General features: G+C 48.8%; 1 protein-coding gene across 1 annotated transcript in view; it reads left to right on the top strand.

The window, feature by feature from the left end:
* LOC138287111 (olfactory receptor 13G1-like) overlaps nt 1-25,999 on the top strand; it is a 113,940-nt gene extending 87,941 nt beyond the window's left edge. Inside the window, exon 3 of the mRNA XM_069227473.1 lies at nt 25,689-25,999. Within this exon, the coding sequence (XP_069083574.1) occupies nt 25,689-25,999 (311 nt within the window). The remainder of the gene's footprint in view (nt 1-25,688) is intronic.
* Nucleotides 26,000-26,347: the final 348 nt, after the last annotated feature.

The following is a 26,347-nucleotide window of genomic DNA, read 5'->3' as shown; positions in this document are numbered from 1 at the left end:
CCAGTGCAAGGTGAAGGCAGACAGTCAACAGAGCATGCACAACCAGGAAACAGTCAAGAAAGCAGTCGGCGGTCGATCCTTGGCAGAAGTCGAAGAGGGAAATGCAGAGGAACTCTGATGAGCTCTTGCATTTGTTATCAGACGAGAAGCCCACAGGAGAGACCCTAAATAGCGCTCAGAGAAGGATTGGCCACCTAGTTAGGTAAGCACCTATCAGGAGGGGTCTCTGACATCACCTGCTGGCACAAGCCACTCAGAGGCCTCTATTGTGCCCTCACACCTCTGCATTCAAGATGCGGAGGTCTGGGACACACTGGAGGAGCTCTGGGCACCACCCCTGGGGTGGTGATGGACAGGGGGGTGGTCACTCCCCTTTCCTTTGTCCAGCTTCATGCCAGAGGAGGGGCTGGGGGATCCCTGAACTGGTGTAGACTGGCTTATGCAAAGAGGGCACCACCTGTGCCCTTCAAAGCATTTCCAGAGGCTGGGGGAGGCTACTCCTCCCCAGCCCTTAACACCTATTTCCAAAGGGAGAGGGTGTAACACCCTCTCTCAGAGGAAATCCTTTGTTCTGCCATCCTGGGACGGGGCTGCCCAGACCCCAGGAGGGCAGAAGCCTGTCTGTGGGTTGGCAGCAGTGATAGCTGCAGTGCAAACCCCAGAGAGCTGGTTTGGCAGTACCCAGGGTCCATGCTGGAGCCCCGGGATGCATGGGATTGGCACCCCAATACCAGATTTGGCATGGGAGAAAATACCATGATCTTAGACATGTTACATTGCCATATTCGGAGTTACCATTGTGAAGCTACATATAGGTATTGACCTATATGTGGTGCACACGTGTAATGGTATCCCAGCACTCACAAAGTCCGGACAAATTGCCCTGAACTATGTGGGGGCACCTTGGCTAGTGCCAGGGTGCCCTCACACTTAATAACTTTGCACCTAACCTTCACAAGTGAGGGTTAGACATATGGGTGACTTATAAGTTACTTAAGTGCAGTGTAAAATGGCTGTGAAATAATGTGGACATTATTTCACTCAGGCTGCTGCGGCAGTCCTGTGTAAGAATTGTCAGTGCTCCCTATAGGTGGCAGAAGAAATTATGCAGCCCAAAGGGATCTCCTGGATACCCAATACCCTGGGTACCTAGGTACCATATATTAGGGAGTTATAAGGGTGTTCCAGTGTGCCAAATAGTATTGGTAAAAATGGTCACTAGCCTACAGTGACAATTCTAAAGGCAGAGAGAGCATAAGCACTGAGATTCTGATTAGCAGAGCCTCAGTGACACAGTTAGTCACTAAACAGGGACACACATTCAGGCCACAAACAATGAGCACTGGGGTCCTGGCTAGCAGGATCCCAGTGAGACAGGCAAAAACAAACTGACATATAAGTAAACATGGGGGTAACATTGTAGGCAAGATGTTACTTCCCTACAGGCTCCAGGCCCACAGCGTTGTCCTGAGGAGTGCAAGACCACAGTCTCTCAAGTGGGTCGTTTGTCCACTGCTTGGTCCTGGAGAGTGCAAAGCCACAGTCTCTCTAGTGGGTGGTTGCCCACTGCTTGGTCCTGGGGAGTGCAAAGCCACAGTCTCTCTCGTGGGTGGTTTGCCCACTGCTTGGTCCTGGGGAGTGCAATGCCACAGTCTCTCAAGTGGGTGGTTTGCCCACTGCTTGGTTCTAGGGAGTGCATGGCCACAGTCTCTCAACTGGATGGCTTCTCCACTGGTTCTGGAGGGGGCTTTGGGCCCAGTGTGCTTCATCCTGCCAAGGATGCAGTGAGTGGATGGCTTCTTCCACTGGTTCTGGGGAAGGCTTTTTGTCCAGTGTGCTTCATCCTGCCAAGGATAGGGTGATTGGATGCCTTTCTCCACTGGTTCTGGAGGGGGCTTTGTGCCCAGTGTGCTTCATCCTGCCAAGGATACTGTGAGTGGATGCCTTTCTCCACTAGTTCTGGAGGGGGCTATGTGCCCAGTCTGCTTCATCTTGCCAAGGATAGGGTGAGTGGATGCCTTTCTCCACTGGTTCTGGAGGGGGCTTCGTGCCCAGTGATGCAGTTCACAGTACCTCACCTGGGTGTCTGAGGCACGAGATTTGCAGGGCTCCAGCCCTTCTCCTGCAGCCTCGGGCGGCTGCCCACTAGGGCTGCTGCTGCTGGTAGTGGTGCTGCTGTCAATGGTGCAGGTGGCAGTGCTTGCGGCAGTGCCTGTGGCGGTGCTAGTGGAGGTGCGGGTCGTGGTGCTGGCCGTGGTGCAGGTGCCGGTGCGGCCAGTGGTCAAGGGAGGCCCCAGCCCTTCTCCTGCAGCCTCGGATGGCTGCCCAATGGGGCAGCTGCTGCTGACAGTAGAGGTTCTTGCGGCGGTGCTTGCGGCGGTGCAGGCGGCGGTGCTAGCAGCGAGGCTACTGGCGGTGCTGCCCGCTGTGCAGGTGGCGGTGCTGGCGGTTGTGCTGGTAGCCACCAGCCCTTCACCTGCAGCCTTGGATGGCTGAGGTGCCTTGGCTGGTGTTTTCTGCCCCTTCCTCTCCTTGGCAGATTGTGGTGTGACCTTGGGTCTGGCAGCTGGAGTCTTTGAGGTGGCCTTGCTGGGTGGTTGAGGCTCCTTCCCCTTGCTGGATGCTGTTCCCCTCTTCACCTTGCCAGGTGGTGGAATGGCTTTGGCCTTGGCAGGGGTTGGTGGCACACTGGCTGGGCTGACAGGTGCCCCCTTTGAGCCTCTGATAGCTGCAGAAACCACAGCGGACTTCAACTTGGTGGCTGAGGTGCTGGGCTGGTTTCTGGCCACTCTGGCCCAGGGGAAGGACGGGGGATGAGGGGGAGGGAATGGTCAATGTTTGCCAGGAAAAGCTTCTTAGGGACACTGGGGTGGGAAGAGAGAGAGGGCTTGGGAGTGGAGGAATAGGGAGTGGTTGTAGAAGGTGTCTGTCTGCTGAGTTTGGGTGCAGGTGCATGGGCTGGATGCTGTTGTGAGGTGGATGGCTGTTGGGTGGGTGGGTGCTTGCGTTTGTGTACTTTGGGAAGAGGGGTCACAGACACACTGGGAGAGGACATAGGGGACCCGTGCATGGATGTGGGGGTGGTGACTGCCAGTGAGGGGTGTGTTATGATGGGCGTGCTGGTGATGGAGGTAGTGGATGAGGATGTAGTACATGCAGGTGTGAGTGGAGACGCTACTGGGAGGGAGGTGGATGATGAGGAGGAGGGGGACACAGTGGAGGCAGTGGATGTTGGTGTGTCTGCATGGGGATGGTGCTTGTGCAAGTGCCTGTGAGATGAAGTGTGGTGCTTGTGTTTGCCTGGGCCACTTTTATGTGTTGATTTGGGTGAATGCTGGTCTGAAGGTGTGCTTGGGATGGGCTGGGGTTGAGGGGATTGGGTAGAGGAAGTTGGAGGGGGGAGAATGGAGACAGGGTCAATGGCTGCCTCAGTGTGGAGGCAAGAGCCTGAAATGCTCTCTGTTGGGCTGCCACGCCAGAGTGAATGCCCTCCAGGTATGCATTTGTTTAATGCAAATGCCTCGCGACACCCTGGATGGCATTCAGAATGGTTGACTGCCCAACAGTGAGGGATCTCAGGGGGTCAATAGCCTCCTCACTGAGGGCAGCAGGGCTGACTGGGGCAGGGCCTGAGGTGCATGGGGCGAAGGAGATGCCCACCCTCCTGGGTGAGCGGGCACAGGAAACACACTGAGGGGCTGCTGGGAGGGCGGTGCTGGTACAAAAAGGGGGGGAGAGACAGAGGATACACTTGGTCAATGCCAGCAACACCACTACCGTTGGTGTATACAACACACAGGGAGCAGCCCTATGCACTAGGCCATGCACTACCAGTTACTAAGATAGTCATAAGCCCATGGGGTACAATGCCAAACACCATTAGCTGCACGCCTGAAACCCACAGGACCGTGCCCTGTAATGGATGCCCACTAACACTATTGGGGTTGGAATGCTTCAGAGCCTGCTCAACAAGGGACCTACCCTGCCATGTTCGCCCTGGCCTAGGGGCACCCACAGTCCACATCCCCCACCCAGGTAAACCTTAACGTGTGCACAGTCATGATTCTGAATCTGTACTCACCCCCTTGTGCCTGCTGTGATACCTTCAAGCGCCCATCCAACTCCGAATTGGCCACCGCCAGAATGCGGAACATCAGGGGCGTCAGGGTACGATGGGCACCCCTTCCTCATTGGGAGGCCAGCCCCAGCTGGCCCTCCACCGTCTGCCTTGCCCAGCGGCGCAGGTCCTCCCACCGTATGCGGCAGTGGGGGCTCCACCTGTCAAAGACCCCCAGGGTCCGCACCTCCTTGTCGAGGGCACACCAAATACCCTTTTTCTGATGGGCGCTGACCTGCATGGAAAAGACATCAGAAAAGGGAGTTAGTTAACCATCCAGACCGTCACCCTCATGGCCCACCAGATCCCTCCCATCCCGTGATGCACATACATTGACCACCATACATGCAGCACTCTGGCCAGGAGACCTCAGCCCCCCCCACATGGCTTATACACACAGCAATCCATACATTCATGGCCCACGCATCATGCTCACAGTGCACTCACCTGTTTGTCTGAAGGACCGTAGAGTAACGTATACTGGGGTAGGACCCCATCCACCAGTTTTTCCTACTCCTCCGCAGTGAAGGCAGGGGCCCTTTCCCCAGACACAGGTCACAGCAGCACTTTTTGTCTCCTGTTGAAGGTCAGGTAGCAAGTGAGTGAATATATAGAAAATGGCAGTCACGTCCATGACGGTGTGTACCATCACCGCTGGCGTACATCGCCATTGGCTCCTGGAACCCATAGGACCCAATGATAACCAATGCGAAGTTACGTGGCAGTCATCGACCGCCTACTGCAAAGGCGCACAATGCCAGCAGAATTACCCCATTTCCACTTTTCCCTCCTCACAGGTCTGGCATCTGCCATTTCAGGGGGGTACAGGCCATGGCACCTAACTGCGTCACAGCAGACATTGGCACAGCAACTGACTCTCGGATTCACATACAGATTTTGTAAAGGAAAAGATGCAACATTATTTCAATTGATGTGTGAATATGACCCTCTGCTCACTGTTTTCCTCCATATTCTTCAACCGCTGAGGATAAATATGAGATGGCACCATCCTGTGGTGTACCGACCCCTGGTGGACCTTGCGACAATGGAGGACAGACGCATTATGTTGACCTACAGACTTGATAGGGCCACAATCCAAGAACTGTGTGCCCAATTGGAGCCAGACCTGATGTCAACTATCCTCCAGCCCACAGGTATCCCCCCTCTAGTGCAGGTCCTGTCAGTGCTCCATTTCCTCGCAAGTGGTTCCTTCGCAACATTGGCCATGGTATCAGGGATGTCTCAGCCAATGCTCTCTAACGTGTAGACCAGAGTGTTGTCAGCCCGCTGAAACACATGCACAGCTACATCGTATTCCCCCAGGTGGAGGATTTTGCCACAGTGAAAGCTGACTTTTATGCCATGGGACAGTTCCTCAACATCATTGGCGCCATTGATGGTACACATGTGGCATTTGTCCCCCCTGGAGAAATGAACAAGTGTTCAGGAATAGAAAAAGCTATCACTCTATGAATGTGCAGATGGTGTGTTTGGCAGACCAGTACATCTCCCATGTGAATGCCACGTATCCTGGCTCTGTGCATGATGCCTTTATCTTGAAGAATAGCAGCATCCCATGTGTGATGGGCCAACTCCAGAGGCACCAGGTGTGGCTAATAGGTGAGCCTAAGGTCCCCACCCAGTATACGTTGGTGTCTGGGTATGGGGTTGTCCCCAAGGGTTAGTGTGTGTCTAACGGTATCCCTCGATATTTGCAGGTGACTCTGGTTACCCCAACCTCTCATGGCTACTGACAACAGTGAGGAATGCCAGAACAAGGGCAGAGGAACGTTACAATGAGCACATGGGCGAACAAGGAGGATCATTGAAAGAACCTTTGGCCTCCTGAAGGCCAGGTTCCAGTGCCTCCATCTGACAGGTGGAACCCTGTACCACTCACCCAAGAAGATATGCCAGATCAACGTTGCATGTTGCATGTAGCATGTTGCATGTTGCACAACCTGGCCTTGAGACACCAGGTGCCTTTTCTGCAGGAGGATGAGCCTGGAGATGGTCTTGTGGCAGCGGTGGAGCCTGTGGACAGTGAGGAAGAGGAGGCAGAGGAAGTAGATGTGGACAAGAGAAGTAATATAATACAGCAGTGCTTCCAGTGACACACAGGCAAGACACTCTAACTTCACTTTACATTTCAGTATTCTGTTGGACATTGTATATGGCAGCCTGTTTTCCCTATGTCCATGGCCACTTACTGCACCCTTTGGCATCTCTATTTTCCGATCTCTGTGGCCCACTCTGGCTCCTGGTATGTTTACTGCTGCCAACTATCGGTCATACCAATGTATATATAACTGTGCATATGACTTGCAATGTTTTCAGAATGTTGTACTAAAACATATTTCAATCATTTGACAGGGGTGTTTATTTAAGTGTTCATACGTAGAGGGGGATGTGCAATGGGCTGGGGTGAAGGTGGAAAAATGTCCAGTAAGAGTCCAGTCTTTTGGTATCACATGTGCATTGTCCAATGGGGCATAGGAAGGGGAGTAATGGCAGTTCAAGGTGGACAGGGTGACAGAATGGGACAGAAGGGTGACAATCAGGAGAGTCCTATTTCCTGGCGGGGGTTTTGGCAATGTTCTCTGGCTTCTGCCTGGACCGGAGGGACAGTTTGCGTGGTGGTTCTCCTTCTGCAGGGGGTGGGATGCTGGTGGCCTGTTGTTCCTGTGGCGGGCCTCCTGTCCACTATCACCAGCAGAGGTGGAGGGTTGTTCTTCGGTTTGGCTAGTGTCAGGGGCCCATTGGTGTGCCACTGCCTCCCTCATGGTGTTACCCATGTCAGCCAGCACCCCTGCAATGGTGACCAGGATGGTGTAGATGTTTTTTAGGTCCTTCCTGATCCCCGGGTACTGTCCCCCTTGCAGCTGCTGGGTCTCCTGCAACTTGTACAGTACCTGGCCCGTGGTCTCCTGGGAATGGTGGTATGCTCCCAGGATGTTGGTGAGTGCCTCCTGGAGAGTCGGATCCCTAGGCCTGTCTTCCCCCTGTCGCACAGCAGTCCTCCCAGTTTCCCTGTTTTCTTGTGCCACTGTCCCCCGAACCATGTGCCCACTGCCACTGACCCCAGGTCCCTGATCGTCCTGTGTTTGTGGGTTTGCCTGGGGTCCCTTTAGTGGTGGATACACTGCTGATTGACGTGTCCTGGGGACAGTGGTCCCGCTGGGTGGGTGCTGTGCTGTTGTTTCCTGAGGTGGGAGGCTCTGTGATGGGTTGGGACTGTGGCAGGGTAACCGACTGTTCAGAGGTCCCTGATGGGCCAGGTTGGTCATCATGATCCAGGCGTGCAGAGCTGCTGTCATCACTGTGGGCCTCCTCTGTGGGGGGACTGGATGTTGCTGGCAACTCCTCTCCAGTGACATTGAATAGGGGTCCTGTGGGGATGAAAATGCAGTGTTATTGTATCTGCAAGTGCCATATTGTGAATGGGTGTGTTTCCCTGTATGTTTGGGATTGCCCTGTCAGCTTAGCCTTGTGTGCGTGGTGATTTTGTGGGCTAGGTAATTCTCTCTAATGGGCATGCTGTGGTGATGGGTGTCCATGCAGGTCTGTGATGGGGTCCATGGATTGGTGTTACATGTAGGGCTTGGTTTTGGGATGGGTGGGTTGTGATAGTGGGGTATATGTGAGGTGGTGGAGCGATGGGGGTGAGGGTAGGGGTAGGAGTTTGTGTTGGCATGCAGGTAGGGTGGGGGATATGGTAGTAAAGCTTTGACTTACCAGAGTCCAGTCCTCCTGCTACTCTTGAAAGGCCCTCAGGACGCTTTATTGCCAAGACTTGCTCCTCCTATGTTGTTATTTGTGGGGGAGGAGGTGGGGGTCCACCGCCAGTCCTCTGTACAGCTACATGGTGCCTTGCAACCACAGAACGCACCTTCCCCCGTAGGTCATTTCACCTCTTCCTGATGTCATCCCTTGTTCTTGGGTGCTGTCCCACGGCATTGACCCTGTCCACAATTCTCCGCCATAGCTCCACCTTCCTAGCAATGAACGTCTGCTGTACCTTTGATCCAAATAGTTGTGGCTCTACCCCGATGATTTCCTTCACCATGACCCTTAGCTCCTCCTCTGAAAACCTGGGGTGTCGTTGGGGTGCCATGGATGTGGTGTGAGTGGAATGTGTGAGGATGTGTGGGGTGATGTGTGGGATGATGTGTTGTGGTGTGTGCTGTGAGGTGCGTGGATGGTGTATGGGTGATGGTGTTCTGTGGCTCAGATTGAGTGGGTGCTCCTGGCTTGTGTCTGTCTCTGCTGGCAACTCTTTTGTTGTTGAAAGGGTTGTTGGTAATGTGGGTTTGTGTTTTATAGTGGTCTGAGTGTATGGGTGTGGTATGTGTATATGTGTCAGGTGTGTGTAGTTTGAATTGTCCAATGTGGTGTAGTTTTGTAAGTGTGTGTATTTTGAGCGCAGCGGTGTGTACCGCCAATGGTTTACCGCAGTTGAAAGACCGCCACAGTGATTCATGGGTCCTGATACTGTGGGAGTATTCCTCTTGGCATAATGGTGTGGCTTTTGCTACCGTCAATTTATCACTGATCTTTGGTCTGGCGGACTTGTGTGGGTGTCTGTATAGTGGCGGATTTCTCAGTGTGGGTCATAATACCCGTAGCAGAATACCACTGCAGTCACGGTATGTTGGTGGCCGTCAGCATGGAGGTAGGTGGCATTTACTGCTAGAGTTGTAATGAGGGCCTGAGTGTTTCCTTTCATGTGTGTGAGTACTGTGTGTCTACAGTGGTTTTGCATGAGCTTTGCATGTCTCCTATGTAAGCCATGGCTGCTCAGCTACAGCTACCTCTAGAGAGCCTTGCTTCTAATGTAACTACCATAGGTACTCATTACAAACCAGGCCAGCCTCCTACATGTGTAAGCCAATCATATCAAATTTAGAAGGGAGGGCACATGCACTTTAGAACTGATCAGCAGTGATAAAGTGCTCAGAGTCCTAAAGCCAACAACAAGAGTTCAGAAAAAATAGAAGGCAAAAAGTTTGGGGATGACCCTGTAAAAAAGAGTCAGGTTCAACACCTAGGTGTCTAGAAAAATGTATAGGTTTGCTAGGTTCCCCTTCATGGCAGATGATCTATGGCCCAAAACTCACAGCTATCCACTTTTTTAAAAAACGGTCAATTTTGCGTGGAAACATTTGATGTATCCATGTTGAGTTTTGGGCCTGTTCCTGTTGTGGGCACTAGGCCTACCCACACAAGTGAGGTACCATTTTTTTTGGAAGAGTTAGGGGAACACAGGGGCTTATTTATGAGCCCCTAGCGCCACCTTGCACCACATTAGCGCCATTATTTTTTACGCTAATGTGGCTCAATGATGTCAAAATCCCAGTGCCATATTTACAGAGTGGTGCAATGCATGCATTGCGCCACTTTGTAACCCTTTGTACTACATTATGCCTGCACCAGGTATAATGTATGCAAAGGGGGTGCACACCCGTTAGAGTTGAGCAAAAAAATGGTGCAAGGAAATCTATGAGTTTTCCTTGCCCATTTTTTCTGCACTTTTAATGCCTGCTTTGAACTGGCGTTAAAAGGGGGCTTCCATTATTTAGAATGGTCCCCTATGTACTCTGCAGGAGTAGTGCCAACATTTTGTTGCTAATCCTGCGAGTACATTAATAGCAGCACATAGATTTATGTTATTGTCCCCTACCCTGCTGCACAGTGCTCCCTATTTTAAATACGGTGCACACATGGTGGTGGTAGCGGGGCGCTAAGGGGCGCAAGGAAATAAATCATGCCCCCCAGAATCTTAGAACAAGTGTTTCTACCAATTGTATCTCTCTGCATTTGGACCTTCCAAATATAAGACAATGTGTAAAAATGAAGGAATCTTGAGAAAAACCCTCTAAATTCTCTGCTACTATGGGTATCTACTAATTCAGAGATGTGCAAATAACATCTGCTTCTAAACTCCATATCTAGTGCTCATTCCAGAAATATATAGGTCCCCCTGATACCTATTTTTCAATATTTGCGTTTCATCATATAAATTGCTCCATACCCGGTACACAATGAAAAACCATTGCAAGGTACAGCTTAGTTTTTGAGTCTCTCGAAAACTCACACAAACTATATATCACCACAACCAGAAAGGCATTATAGATGTAATGGTATGTGGCTTTTGTGAATTGCCCATAATGATGAGAAGTTACAAATGAAAACGTTGTCACAGATGCCTGTTTTGTCATACTAATTTTCATTTTTTTTTTTATTTCAACACCTTTTCTTTTGTGAAAACATTGAAGGTTTTACCTCTTGCTTAATTTAATACAGAATTTTGTCTAGATTTCAGAAATGCATCTGGGATCCACCATGGGTTTCACACCTGTTTCCATCACAAACTGAAAGAAGGTTGAAAGCACAAAAAATAGGAAAAATGGCCTGTATACCAGTAAAATGCCAAAACTGTGTTAGAAAATTTGGTTTTCTGAGTCATGTGTCCTTGTTATTGAAAGCTGGGATAATGGTGATTTTAGCAATGCAAACCTTTCAATTATGTCGTTTGCAGGGAAAAAAAATGACACTTTCTTCTGCAGCACTTTTTTCACATTTTGTCCCCCCAAAAAACTAAATGTAGCTATAATTTTGGTTACTTTTTCGGTCCCCTGCAGGGTAATCCACATGCCCTGCGTACCTTTAGAACCCCTAAGAAGTTTGAAATGGATAAGGCATGAAAAGCTTATGTGGACAAAAAGTTATGGAGGCCTAAGTGCACGAACTACTCCCAATAGCTAAACAGGCTTAGCCGGAGGAGGGAGAGGGGCCCGAGCAGCGAAGGGGTTAGCACTGCCTGGGTAAACGTTTTGATTGTGTAATACCTGAGTACTGAAATAAACAGGTGATGGGTGTCTGGTTAACTGTTGCAATGTGTAACCAACCGTGATGGGTCTATATTCATCTATTTTGTTTAAGTCGTCTTTAATCCATTGAGTTAAAAACAAATGTCTATGAAATTTACAGATTAGGATGCCAAGGATGAGGCATCTGTCAAATTTGTCAGTGATTTAAGATATAACATCTCTTCCATGAAATCATTCAATTCCAATGATCTTCAAATTGGAATGGAATGAGACGGGAAGTAAGAAAATACTAAAGGAGAAGGTAACAATGTGAAAACAAAAAAAATAACAGCATCCTTGAAGGGAAACTTACCGTGTTAATAACCAAAATAATGTTAAGAAAAACATCTTGATGGATGGTCCTACTTCAAATTTGCATATCTGCTATCTTTTGATTTGTGAGGACAGAACCTTATTTATAGGGACTTGAGCAAATTACTATCATTGTAAGGACCTGATGCCCAATTTACAGTGTGTTGGGTTCCCTACCAGCTGCCAGGGAAGTTGAGGTGATAGCCTTTGTTTTCTTGGTAGTCTACAGGCTGTCATATTTATTGATCATTGCCAGTCTTCTCCTTTGAAGGATCTGGAAGTTTGCTGAACTGACTCCCTGATTTGTAAAGCAGCAAAACAAATTTTGTTTTATGAAAACAAACACCGAATGAGAAAATAAAATAATGATCACTAGGAGTGCGGACATTTTTTTTTTCTCTTCCAAACCACCATGCTTTTTCTGGCAGTCTCATTGAGGTAAAATAATACACCAGGTTGTCCACTCTAGATAGCTTGAATAGTCGGATGCAGTTACACCAATGGTCCCTGGTCGATAGGGCCATCAATGTAATGTTTGCATCAGGGGTGTCAGTACAGGCCATATGATGTTAAAAAGAGCACATGAATCATTGGTTTGGTGGGCAAGGTACTCTGTTATGTTTGTGGTAGAATAACGTGTTTCACAGACTCTAAATCTGGACATAGTCATTGTTATCGTTTGCGATTTAGTACCAAAATGGGCAAATAGCTTACCAGTTGCTTTATGATGCATACATGACACAGTAGACTTGTTATATTTGAAAAACGTAAAAAACTAAAGAATTTTGTTGTATTTGAACAAGTTGGAAATGTAACTGGTGCTCATGTAAAGTGTTCCAATACCCTTTAGCTGAGTTTGCTCTAAGTAACAACAAAAAAAACTTTGTCTATTTGAGGGATTCACGGCAGATGGATTTTGATAATGTTGCTTTTCCCACAAATGTCACATCACATATTCACATAAAGCCACTAACTATCAGCATTTGTCCCATTTATAAATGCCCACAACTGTAGGGAGATTATGGCACGTCACTGAGAGTGGTTATGTGAGGTTCCATGGCTATGTACTAGACCACAACATTTTTTAAATATATTGTGGTGGTAGTGATCTTAAAGTCTACTATGCAATCAGAGTGATATTAATGTTTCAGGATGAAAATGATGTCCAGCAGATATGAAGTGTAATGGTGACAATAAGGTACCTGCAGAGATAGTACTTAATGACAGTGGTGTTCAATCCATAAAGAGCAGTGTGTAATAGTGATATTAAGTCCCAGAGAGATAGTGTGTAAAAGCAATGCTAAGATCTTCACAGTGACAGTACACAATGTCAGGATGCTACGTATTGAAATACAAATTTAAGGGTCCCATTAGAGATGGTGCATAATTACAGGTGTGTTGGGACTTCACAGAGCCTGTCTTAGCAATAGCAGGGACTCAGCAGAGATGGTCCATAATGGAGTTGCGTCCAACAGAGATATTGTGCAACACTGATGTTAAGGACTTTGCAGATAATAACAATGGTAGGGTCCCCACAGAGCAAGTGCTTGATGAGAATGCTGTTATGCCCCCACGTAGACAGTATTTAACAATGGTGTTAATGTCCCTGCAGAGATGATGCATATTGACAGTGGTGTGAAGTCCCGCATTAATGAGGTATAATTTGATTTTGAGGGCCTCATTTACAAGGATCCTGCACCACCGGTGCATCACTTTCTTTGGCATACCAGCAGTGCAAGATATTGAGCCCCATCTACAAGGCCATGCAACACCACTTTGCACGGCTCTACATGACCTTTTAGATATGCCCTCCCTTTCACTAATTACTCTGGCTGAAAGGGGTATTCCATGGGTGTTGCTGTGGGTGTTCCCATGCAACACCCATAGAATCTAATGCATTCCCAGATTTACAAGTTTCATAAACCTGGGAATGCATCAGTTTCCTACTCCACACCAGGAGTGGTGTAAGCATAGTGCAACAGGAAGAAATAACATTATTTCTCCCTGTTGTTCCCGCTTTCTATGTGTGCTGTATTCTGCAGCATACATAGAAAAAGGAAAATGCCCCTCGTGATTGTTTTTGTTCAGGAAGGTGTCCCTTCATGCACAAAAACAATCATCCCTGCAACACAGGCATCCTTGTACCATGGTGCAAGGGTGCCTGTGTTGGCACATGGCAAAAATCTGTGTGCAGCACAGGGAACAAGCACAGGAATGCTCTTGTAGATACAGCGCATTTCTGCATATTTGTTCTGACCAGGGTAGAATAGCAAAAAGGCTTGCAACGCTGTCCTGCGCCAAAACTTTGTAAATGAGGCCTACATTTCTTATGAAGATGATGTGCAATGACAGAAATGTTTTGATCCTATCAAACTGCCCATGTAGCAGTCACATAATCCTTTGTGCTGAAAAGATGAATGTTTTGGCAAGGCTTGTGAATATCTGATGATTCCCATTGATGATGTTCTGCACAATATGAATGACAGAATCTCAACTTGCAAAAATGTCTATTGCTGAATAATAAGTACTATTATGTGGTCAAGGCAAGTATGTAAAGCAAGCTACAGAATTACTGTTATTAACTCCACATCTGTGTTTATCTACACTTAATTGAATATACTTACCTTTTGGCAAGTGGCAAGTGGTATTCAGCACTCAGTTTTGTTGTAGGTCCATATTTTACCTTTAGGCATTGTGGTGTACAGCCCAGTTAACAGGATATTCAGTAGGAACTCTTTGAGTCATGTAACCCATGTAACAAATAATGTACATAGTATAGGGTGAGGCAGGGTGATGTGGTATCTGAGCCAGAAAAGAAAACTAATGTTAGGTTTGATATAAACCTATGTGCAGGATCCAGCAGGAGCGATGCTCTTTTGTGCCTGTCACCATTCCCACCAATGACCACATATATGGAAATATGAGTGCCAGGGGTAGAGGTGGGCAAAAGTACATTGGAAATGACAGAATGCAGAGACACAGGATTCCATCAATTCTGTCTCATCACTTGCATGGTCAATGAGTTCTGAGGAATGTACCATATTAATGCAGGCAATGAGATATCTTAAGTATTTTGCTGTATATAAAAAGAAATATAACTACAATTGTGAATGGATATACAATATCTCTAAGCAACAAGCTCCTGGAAATTAACCATATAAACAATAAGTATCTGAATAGTAACATGGATTTATGTGTCTCTGGATGTTTAATAAAACTACCTCCAGTGATGTTACTATATACTCTCTGACAAAGACGAATTACAGGTTCTACTGGAATTCTGTAATCTCGAAAGGTAACCAATACCATTAATATTCTATTGCTCCAAAATCTGGCAGTTATATGCTGTACTGAAATCAGTTGCCTTATTCATGACCTTTGTGAATATTGTTAAATCCGCTAAGTCACTAAGGAGTGGATTACAAGTCGAGAAGAGACAAATTCTACAGTGGAATTCTCAATTCCGATGGGTTTAACTCATAACTGTATAGTAATGGCAGTGTGTTACTGCAAAGTAACAGTAGTTACATGTGTGGAGTTGATACCTCCCACCCCCGCACCCAGAACCATGCAACCCATAGCCACAGCATTCATAAGAAAAGTTTAAGGTTGACTCAATCAACATCACTGTTTTACAATATTCACAATACTCCTGGTTGATTAAAACCAATGTCCAAAACAAACACAGTGTAGTCAACTCAGTAGCCACACTACATTAACTATAACTTGTGTTTTCTTCATGCACTGCTTATGCCCTTTCATATTATATAACTTAAACCATTTAGAATAATAGTATTTACAATAATGGTTATGACAATGGAAATCACATCTTGTGCAACAATACAGTGCATGGTAGAGTGGGGAGGTATAGTTAATGGAGAGTGGCTAATGAGTTGAATACGCTGTGTATGGAGCTGCTCGAGTTATATTAATTTGAAAGTGTTGCATGAATTAGAAGCTAAAGGTAAAAGTATAAGTTTAGAAATTAAAATCTTTCTGTTGGTTGTATCTAAAGAATAAATCGAGTTATATGAATTCAAAGGTGGTGTGTACATTATAAAACAAAGGTGTAACCATAACTTAAGAATTCATAATCATTGTGTATTTTGAGTTTGGTTTGTATGGAAAGTGACATAAAGTAGAATACTGCATAATGGAGTGACAGAGTGGAGTGGCGGAGAGTGTAGTGTGGTAGAGTGTAATATTGTACAGTGGAGTAGCTTGGAGTAGAGCAGCATACAGCTGAGTGAAGTACAGAGTACTAGAATACACTACAATAGTGTAGAGTGGAGTATCATCAAGTAGAATGCCGCAGAGTGGCATAGCATGTAGTGGAGTGTTGTACAGTGGAGTGGCAAAGAGCGGAATAGTATATAGTGGAGTGGCGAACAGTGGAATGGCATAAAGAGGAGTACTGTAAAGATGACTAGTGTAGAGTGAATTGGCAGAGACTGGTGTACAATAAGTGGAGTGGCAGAGAGTGGAGTGATGTAGAGTGCAGTGGTGTAGAGAGGAGTGGCATATAGTGGAATAATGTACAGTGGAGTGGTGAGAGAGGAGTTGTGTAAAGTGGAATAAAGTAGAGTGGAGAGGCATACAGTGGAGAGGGGCAGACTGGAGTCTGAAGTAGACTGAAGTGGTATAGAGCAGAGTGGCATAGAATAGAGTAGCATAGAGTGGAATTTCATATAGTGGAGTGCAGTGGGGTAGAGACGAGTGGTATAAAGTGGACTGGCATACAATGGAGTAGCATGCAAAGGATCAGCATATAGTAGAGTGGCATACAGTGGAGTAGTATAAAGTGGGATAGCATAGAATGGAGTGTTGCACACTGGAGTTGCATACAGTGGAAGAATGGATTGGCATACAGTGAAGTGGTGTACAGAGCAATGGCATAGAGTGTAGTGTTAGAGTGACCTGGAATACAGTGGAATAGCATAGAGTGGAATGGCGTAGAATAGAGTGCCATAAATTGTACTGTCAAACAGTGGAGTAAGGTATAGTGTAGTGGTGTAAAGTTGAATAATGTAGAGTGGAGTGGCATACAGCAGAAATAGCATACATTGGATTTGAATAGAGGGGAGTTGGTTAGAGTGGAATAGCGAAGAGTGAACTGGCATAAAGTGTAGTGGCAGAGAGTGGAGTGAGGTACAGTGTAGTGGCACACAGTGATGTAGCATAGAACTGAGTGGCATAAAGTGGAGTGGCATAATGTGGAGTGGTATAGGGTGGATGACTATTGACTGGAATACTGTAGAGTGCAGTGTTGTAGAGTAGAGCAGGGTACATTGTAGTGGCATACAGAGTAATTGCATACTGTAGAGTGATGTAGTGTGGAATGTTGTAGTGTGAAGTGGTGTGCACTAGGAATAGTGTAAAGTTTACTGGCATACAGAGCTGTGGCATAGAACAGAGTGGAGTAGCATTCTGTGGTGACGTGTAGAGTGGAATAACACTGAGTTTTGTGCCATACAGTAAAGTGACAGAGTGAAGTAGCTTAGAGTAGAGTGGCGAAGTCTGCTATGTCATGCAGTGGAATAGTATAAAGTGTATTAGCATGGAGTATAGTGATGTGGAGTGTAGTGTCATGCAGTGGATGAACGTAGAGTATAGTGGTTGTAGTGGAGGGACAGAGTGGTGTGTCGTAAAGTGGAATGGTGTAGATGAGAGTGGCACAGAGAGGAATAATGTGGAGTGGCACACCATGGAGTAGTGCACAGTGGAGGGTTGTAGACTGGGGTGAGGTATGGTGTAGTGATGTACAGTGGAATGGCGTAGACTGGAGTGGTGTTGAGTGGAGTGGCACACAGTGGAGCAGTATTGAGTGGAATGTTGTAGACTTGAGGACTATAAAGTACAGTGTTGGAAAGTGAAGCAGGGTAGAGTGTAGCTAGTCGAACAAAAAGACGGTGGAAACAGGACTTCGAAGGGAAAACGCTCACCTCTACATACCCCACGAGGAATCAGGACACCATGGAACCCGAGCTCCAGATCCTGCCAGCCCTCATCTTCTTGCTCCTCTACCAGGAGCACAAACGCCGGCGGCGAAGACAATGGTGAGTACTGCACCTACGACACAGGGGAGGGGGGACGGAAAAAACAGGGACACACACAAGCAACACCCCCACCCCCACCCTCACCCACTACAACAAACACACTAATACAACATGATACATTACAGTTACACTCCCCAAACCCCCGGAAGAATTCAAAGACAAAAGCAAATGAGTGTAACCATTGTAATCTATTAAAATTCAGGACGCAAATATATATATATATATATATATATATACTATAAACAAATATATACGCCAAGAATAGTAGTCCAGGTAGTGCTCCATTGAAGTCCGTGGAACACTGGGCCCACACGGCATGGGCGAGGCCCACACTCAATCCCCGAACATGACGGAGAGAACACTCCATGGGCATCAGATAGCAATAAAACAGGCACCTCAGGGGGAAGGGAAAGGGGGGGCACCTCAGCCGGTTGAGTGCACAACGCCAAATCCACGAGGGGGCCACATGCCCACTGGTCAGTCCTGGGGAGTGCAACGCCTCAGTCTCTCAAGTCTCTACTGTGGTTGGGTTGCCCACTGTTCCATCCTGGGGAGTGCAAAGCCACAATCTCTCAAGTCTCTACAGTGGGTGGGTTGCCCACAGCTTTATCCTGGGGAGTGCAAAGCCACAGTCTCTCAAGTCTCTACAGTGGGTGGGTTGCCCACTGCTTTATCCTGGGGAGTGCAAAGCCACAGTCTCTCAGGTGGATGCCTTTCTCCACTGGTTCTTGAGGGGGCCTTGTGCCCAAAGTGCTTCTTCCTGCCAAGGACAGAGGTAGTGGATGCCTTTCTCCACTGGTTCTGGAGGGGGCCTTGAGCCCAGAGTGCTTCATCCTGCCAAGGACAGAGGTAGTGGATGTATCTCTCCACTGGTTCTGGAGAGGGCCTTGTGCCCAGCGTGCTTCTTCCTGCCAAGGACAGAGGTAGTGGATGTATCTATCCACTGGTTCTGAAGGGGGCCTTGTACCCAGAGTGCTTCTTACTGCCAAGGACAGAGGTAGTGGATGTATCTCTCCACTGGTTCTGGAGGCGGCCTTGTGCCCAGAGTGCTTCATCCTGCAAAGGACAGAGGTAATGGCTGTATCTCTCCACTGGTTCTGGAGGGGGCCTTGTGCCCAAAGTGCTTCATCCTGCCAAGGACAGAGCTAGTGGATGCCTTTCTCCAATGGTTCTGGAGGGGGCCTTGTGCCCAGAGTGCTTCTTCCTGCCAAGGACAGAGGTAGTGGATGTATCTCTTCACTGGTTCTGGAGGGGGCCTTGTGCCCAGAGTGCTTCTTTCTGCCAAGGACAGAGGTAGTGGATGCCTTTCTCCACTGGTTCTGGAGGGGGACTTGTGCCCAGAGTGCTTCTTCCTGCCAAGGACAGAGGTAGTGGATGTATCTCTCCACTGGTTGTGGAGGGGACCTTGTGCCCAGAGTGCTTTATCCTGCTAGTGACGGACTCAGTAGCATCAGTGCTCTTGGCGCTCATGGGCCAGCGGTGCTTGGTGCAGCAGTGTCCTGTTCAGCGGTGCTTGTGGCGGCAGTGTCCTTGGCAGCAGTGCTTGTTGCAGCAGTGTCCTGTTCAGCGGTGCTTGTGGCGGCGGTGTCTTTTTCAGCAGTGCTTGTGGCGGCAGTGTCCTTGGCAGCGGTGCTTGTTGATGCCTGCATGAGTGCCTGTGAGATGTGTGGTGCTTATGTTTGCCAGAGCTTCCCTTGTGTGTTGACGTGTGTGCATGCTGGTCTGAAGGTGTGCTTGGGATAGGCTGAGGTAGAGGGGATTGGGTCTGGGTGGAGGAAGTTGGAGGGGGGAGGCTAGACACAGGGACTATAGCTTCCATCAGTGCTGAGGCCAGAGTCTGAAAAGCTTGCTGAAGGGCCGCCTGACCAGAATGAATGCCCTCCAGGAATGCATTTGTTTGTTGCAACTGCCTTTCTACACCCTGGATGGCATTCAAAATGGTAGACTGCCCAACAGTGAGGGACCTGAGGAGGTCAATGGCCTCCTCACTGAGGGCAGCATGGGTGACTGGGGCAGGGGCTGAGGTGCCTGGGGCGAAGGTGATGCCCACCCTCCCGGGTGAGTGGGCACGGGGCAAAGGCTGAGGGGCTGCTGGGAAGGCGGTGCTGGTAGGGGGGTGGCGGCTGTACCTTTAGATGCGGGGGCCACAGATGTGGCCGCCACCACAAGGGACCGTATCACTGGTCTCAGCTCGTGTCCCCGCCGTGGAGCTCCACTCGCCCTCCATCCCACTGGTGAACTCCGACTCCGTTGTCTCGCCCTCCAGGGCCATGTGGGATGCAGCTCCCTCCTGCTCCGGTGCCACTGCTCCTCCGCCTGATGATGCTAATGCACACAAGAACAGGGAGACCACAAAAAGGGGGACGACAACAGAAAAAAGACATGTTGACTGCATGCATTACCGATACCGTTGGCGGACACGACAGACACAGAAGCCACCTGCACTACGCCGCGCAATTGGGCTCCACTGTTCAATCCCTGGGACATGGCCTACAAGGCTATGGCCGATATCTGCACACATAGATGACAACAGAGCCTGACTAGGTGTACTTGGCACTGTACACAGGTGGGGTGGGGTGCCACAGGGTCTGCCAGAACAAGGGGACCTAATTAGCACACTCACACTGGCCTAGGGAAACCCACAGCCCATCTCCCCCACCAAGACCCATCCACTGCGCGCAAGATCAGCAGAATGAAAGTGTACTCACCCCCTTGTGGCTGTTGTGATGCCCTCAAGCACCCATCCAACTTCGGGTACGCCACCGCCAGAATCCTGAACATCAGGGGGGTCATGGTGCGACGGGCACCCCTCCCACGTTGTGAGACGATCCCCAGCAGTGGGTGCCCCGTCTGTGGTAGACCCCCATGGTCCGGACGTCCTTGGCGATGGCACGCCAAATATCCTTTTTCTGGTGGGCGCTGGCCTACATGAATTGTACAGGGGGAAAAGAAAACTTATTACCAACTGCACCGTCACAGTCATTGGCCCCATCCCTACCCTTGCCATGTGGCACATGCACTCACCGTCGTTTCATGCACGCCTCAATCTCCCCCCCCCATCTTTCATCCACCCCACTCTACACAGGCATAGCCCATACAGCATGCTCCCAGTGTACTAACCTGTTTTTCTGGAGGACCATAGAGAAGCGTGTACTGAGGGAAGACCCCATCCACGAGTTTCTCCAGCTCCTCCGATGTGAAGGCAGGGGCCCTTTCCCCATATGCACGAGCCATTGTCTCTTCCAGACCGAGGTCACAGCAGCACTTGCAGTGTAGGTCCTCTCCTGTGGAAGATCAGGTATTGAGTGATTGAACAGATAGAAAATGGCGGTCACGTCCGCGGAGGTGTGTACCGTCACCGCCGGCGTACATCGTCATCAACATCTGGGACCCATAGGGTCCAATGTTAACCAATGCAGAATTGTGCCGCGGTCTTCGACCGCCTACCGCAAAGGTGTACAACGCCAGCGCAGTTACCTCACATCCCATTGTCCCACTTTACAGGTCAGGCAGCCGCCATTTCAGGGGCCCACATGGCTTAATTTTTAACTGTGTCACACACACCTAGGCCTTGCCTCAACACTCATACAGGCCAAATTTCAGATTATAATTAGTGTTCTGTGTAAGCTGTGGGTACGTACCTCTGAGTTGGTTGACTCTGTGCTCGCTGTTGTCCTTTATAGGCACCGTCCGCTGGGACATGTGAGGAGATGGCGGCAGTCTCCGGTGTACAGACCGCTGGTGGACCTGTTGACAATGGCGGTGTTGTTGCAGCTGTGGAGCCTGTGGACAGTGAAGACAAGGAAGCAGAAGAAGAGGACATCGACAACAGGACCTTGGTGATCCTGCAATATTTCCAGTGAGACACAGGTAAGAATACAAACCTGCTTACTACATGTACTTTAACACTACTATCTCTCAACTGTCTGTCCTTGTCACCCAGTGTATGGTCCCTGAGTTATCACTTTCCCTTACGATTTCACAGATGTGGGTCCCACTGTGTGACATCTGCTTTGTTTCCTCATTGACTAGAGCTGTGTGACATAGGTATGTTGACATTTCATTTGAAAGAGCATTTTGACACTGTAATTGCTAATACACTATTTCGAAATCACAGACTGACTCCAGATTGTTTTGTACTTCAAGGGTGTATATTTAAGTGTTCAATAGTGGAGGGGGTTGTAAAATGGTGAGGGGGGATGGTGGAGGAATGTCCATGGCAGAGTCCAGTCTATTAGTCTCACAGGTGCATTGCCCAAATGGGCATAGGATGTGGAGCTGGGGCAGTTTGAGTTTGGACAGAGTGATAAAGTGGGACAGAAGGTTGACATTCAGGGTGGTCTCATTTCTCGGTGGGGGTCTTGGCATCGTTCTCTGTCTTTGTCCTGGATCTCAGGGACCGTTTGCGGGGTGGTTCACCCTCTGCAGTGGGTGGGGTGCTGGTGTGGTGGTCCTGTGACAGAGCCTACTGTCCACTAGCGCCATCGGATGTGATGGGCAGTTCATCGTCCAGGTTAGTGTCAGGGGCCCCTTGTTGTGCCACAGTGTCCCTCCTGGTGTTGAAGACTTCCTTCAGCAGCCCTACGATGGTGCCCAGGGTGGAATTGATGGATCTGAGTTCCTCCCTGAAGCCCAAATACTGTTCCTCCTGCAGGCGCTGGGTCTCCTGAAACTTGGCCAGTACCGTTGTCATCGTCTCCTGGGAGTGTTGGTAGGTTCCCATGATGTTGGAGAGGGCCTCGTGGAGAGTGGGTTCCCTGGGCCTGTCGCACATCAGCCCTCCCAGTTCCCCTGTGTTCCTGGGCCTCCTCTGCCACTGCCCCCAGGTCCCTGTTGTTGTTGGGGTGGTGGGTTAGCCTGGGTTCCCTGTAGTGGTGGACACACTGCTGATTGAAGTGTCCTGGGGACAGAGATATGGGCCTGCTGGGTGGGGGCTGTGCTGGTGTTTCCAGAGGGGGGAAGCTCTGTGGTGGCCTGTGACTGTGTCAGGGGAACCGACTGTCCAGAGGTCCCCGATGGGGCGGGCTGGTCCTCTAGATCCAGTTGGACAGAGCTGCTGTCATCACTGTGGGCCTCTTCTGTTGGTGGTGTGGACATGTGTGGACCCTCCTGTCCGGTGACGTTGGGTAGAGGTCCCGCAATGGGTAGGTGACCGTGTACCCCAGTGCCTGCCTTCATGTGTGGGTCCTTGTGTGATGGTGGTTTAGGGAGTGCATGGGTATGTGCAGTGGCCATGCTTTGGTGATGGGTGGCCATGCTTTAATGTTGCATGCAGGGCTTGGTGTTAGGATGTGTGGTTTGTGATGTTGGGACATTTGTGAGGAGTTGGAGTGATGGGGGTGAGGGCGAGGGTGGGGGTATGTGATAGCATGCAAGTAGGGTGAGGGATGTAATATTTAAGATTTGACTTACCAGAGTCCATTCCTCCATCTAGTCCTGCAAGGCCCTCAGGATGCAGAATTGCCAAGACCTGCTCCTCCCATGTTGTTAGTTGTGGGGGAGGAGGTGGGGGTCCGCCACCAGTCCGCTGAACCGCAAGGTGGTGTCTTGAGACCACGGAACGCACCTTCCCCCGTAGGTCGTTCCACCTCTTCCTGAAGTCATCCCTATTTCTTGGGTGCTGTCCCACTGCGTTGACCGTGTCCACTATTCTTCGCCATAGCTCCATCTTCCTAGCTATGGAGGTGTGCTGCACCTGTGATCCGAATAGCTGTGGCTCTACCTGGACGATTTCCTCCACCATGACCCTCAGCTCCTCCTCAGAGAACCTGTGGTGACTTTGCCATGCCATGGGGTGGTGTGGGTGATGTGGGGATGGTGTGTGTAGTGGTAAGTTGAGTGATATTTAGTGGTGTGTTGTGTGAGGCGCGTGGAAGTTATGTGGGTGATGGCATTGTGTGCCTGTGGATGCTTGGTAGTTGTTTGTAGTGTCTCTCTCTGGCCTTCTCTCTGTAATTTTGTCATGGGGTTTGTGGGTGATGTGGGTGTGTGTTTTATATTGTAATGGGTGTGTGGGAGTGGTGTGTGTATGTGTATTAGGTGTGTGTATTTCGAATTTTCCAATGTGGTAGTGTTTTGTAAATGTGTGTGTATTTTGAGCGCGGCGGTGTGTACCGGCAATGGAAAACCGCGGTTGAAAGACTGCTGCGTAGATTCGTGTGTCGTGATAGTGTGGGCGTATTTCTGTTGGCGTGATGGTGGAGGTTTTGTTTTCGCCAGTTTATCACTGACCTTCGGTGTGGCAGACTTCTGTGGGTGTCTGAATTTTGGCGGATTCCGAGCAGTGGGTCATAATGACCGTGGCGGAATTCCGCTGCTGCGACGATGTGTTGGCGGTCTTCTGCACGGCGGTAAGCGGCTTTTACCGCCAATGTTGTAATGACCCCCATAGTGTGTAGTAGCATGGAATGTAGTAGATTTGAGTGGAGTGGTGAATAATGTAGTGTTGTGCAGTGGATTGTCATAGACTACAGTGGTATATAACACAATGGTGTGCAGTACAGTGGTGAGCATTGGAGTGGAATAGAATAGATTGGCATACTGTAGAATAGTGTACAGTGCAATGGTGTACATTGAAGTACCATACAGTGGAATAGCATCGAGAAGAACAGTGTAGAGTGTAGTGTTGTAGAATGGCATTACATACATGGAATAACGTACAGTGTATTAGCGTAGAGTGGAGTGGCATATAGCGGAGTGACATAAAGTGATGTGGTTTAGAATGTAATAGTGTAGAGTGGAGTGGCATAAACTGGAGGGGCATAGAGTGGAGTGGTGTGCCCCTTCTTGTGCCAGTTCCCCCTGCAACAGGTCTCCTTATACAGCTATTTAGTTGCCCGCACTCTCTGAAATGCTGTTCTGTTTCATTAATTGTCAACTATTGTTTCATTACTTTAATCCTCTGTGCATCCTTTTGTATTCTTCTCTTGTTGCCTTTTTCTCTCCTCGCCTACTCTAATTGTTGTTAGATTGTTCCTCATTATTGTTTAATACGTGTTTGTTTAATACTTTTTTTGTCTTTTTTCTCACCTTGCCCGCTCTCACTGTTGTTAGAGAGTGCCTCTTTATTTTTTAATATTTGTATTGTTTAAATCTACTGTCTTGTTACTGTAATCCTCTATGCATCTTTTTGTTTCATTTTGTCTGCTTCTTTTGATGCCTTTCCTCGCCTTGCTCCCCGCCTGTTTCCTGTCTACTTTCTGACGTTTCAGTTCTCCTACCTCCCGCCACCCAGTACCCCTCTCTCCCCCCAAGGACCTATTTAATGGAGGCCGCAGTGTGGCTGCATACAGTGGGTGCCAAAGGCAAGCCCGTTTGGGCCTCTCCGTGCCTGGCCCTTCCACCACTCACTGATAGACTGCTGAAGACCTCTGAACCCAAGACCTATAGTGCTGCTACAGCAACTGCTGCACCACACCACCTCAAGCAACCAAAGGACCCTTCACCTGACTATACTGCTGCTTCTCCTGCAACAACAGACCTCTACACAGAATACTGCTCCACACCCACCCTGAAGACCACAAACACCTCTGAACTACTTTAATACATTCTGCTCAATGCCCAATCCCTCTGCAAACATGCCACAGAATTTTGGGAGATCATCACCACTCTCGCTTCTGACATTGCCTTCATCACCAAAACTATGCTCAGCCCTTCCCCAAACCCCGACATTTCCACTGCAACTCCTGACGGCTACAAGATGATACACTGGTACTGCACCAATAAACACGAAGAATGCATCACCATCATTTTCAAGGAAACCATCTGATGCATTTCCACCGACGTCGACCCCACACCAATCATGGAGCTCCTGAACTTCTAACTACGCCACCAAATTGTTAGAGGCACCCTCGCATAGAGAACCCTGTGACTTTGACCTGCCTTCTGTGACAATATCTCCATCCTTATCGCTATTGACTCAGATTACTACATTATACTTAGGGACCTCAATTTTCACATAGATGACCTCAGAACCAATAAAATAAGCATGGAAAACACCAAGATCCTCAACGCCTCCATCACCACAGCAGCATTCCCTGACAGATTTAAACATGCAGAGGTCAGACACCTCCTCAAGATGTTTTCCTGTCGACCCCAACAACCTAAAAGGTTATTAATTAATTTCACTGCTCCCTTATCCTGCAAAAGTACTCAGGAAGGATGTCAACCATCAGCTTCCTGAATAACTGGAGAAAGTGAAATTGCTTGATGGCTCCCAGTCAGGATTCTGTGCCAAACACAGCATGGACACTGCACAGATCGCAGCCACATATGACATCTGAATCCTCCTAGACCATGGGGAGACAAAAAATCTGATCCTCTTTGACCTTTCAGCAGCTTTTGACACCATATCCCACCACAACCACATCAACAGACTCAACATCAACATCAAGGAGAATGCCTTTTTTCTTACAGACGCACACAGACTATCCAGCTCCTTCACCTCCGAACCGAAGAACATCATCTACGGTGTACCCCAAAAATCATCCCTCAGCTCCACCCTGTTCAACACTGACATGACTCCTCTCACGCACATCGTCAGATCCCACGGATCCAACATCATATGCTATGTGGATGACACACAACTCATCCTCTTGCTAACCTCAGACCCCCCACCATCAGAACAAACACCTGCAACGCCTTGAGCAGGGTCTCTAACTGGATGAGAACCAACTACCTTAAGCTCAACTCAGACAAGATGGAAGTACATAGAAGAACAGCTGGTGGCCATTCAAACTCAGACTCCCATCCATTCCCACAGGCCACGCATGCAACCTCTGCATCATCCTCAACAGCAAATTCAACATGAGGTGACAAATCAATGCAGTCAACTGTTTCGACTTCCATACTCTCCACATGCCCCACAGAATCTTCAGATGGATCCCAATCAACACTAGAAAGATCATCACCCAGGCCCTCATCACCAGTTGCCTGGACTACACCAATGCACACCATTCTGGCATCTCCACCCAACTCCTCAACAGACTCTAGAC

Source organism: Pleurodeles waltl, chromosome 4_1 (genome assembly GCF_031143425.1).
Source record: "Pleurodeles waltl isolate 20211129_DDA chromosome 4_1, aPleWal1.hap1.20221129, whole genome shotgun sequence".
In the NCBI taxonomy this organism is placed as follows: domain Eukaryota; kingdom Metazoa; phylum Chordata; class Amphibia; order Caudata; family Salamandridae; genus Pleurodeles; species Pleurodeles waltl.
Note: the sequence above shows the minus strand (reverse complement) of the source record. Positions and strands in the feature narration are given on the sequence as shown.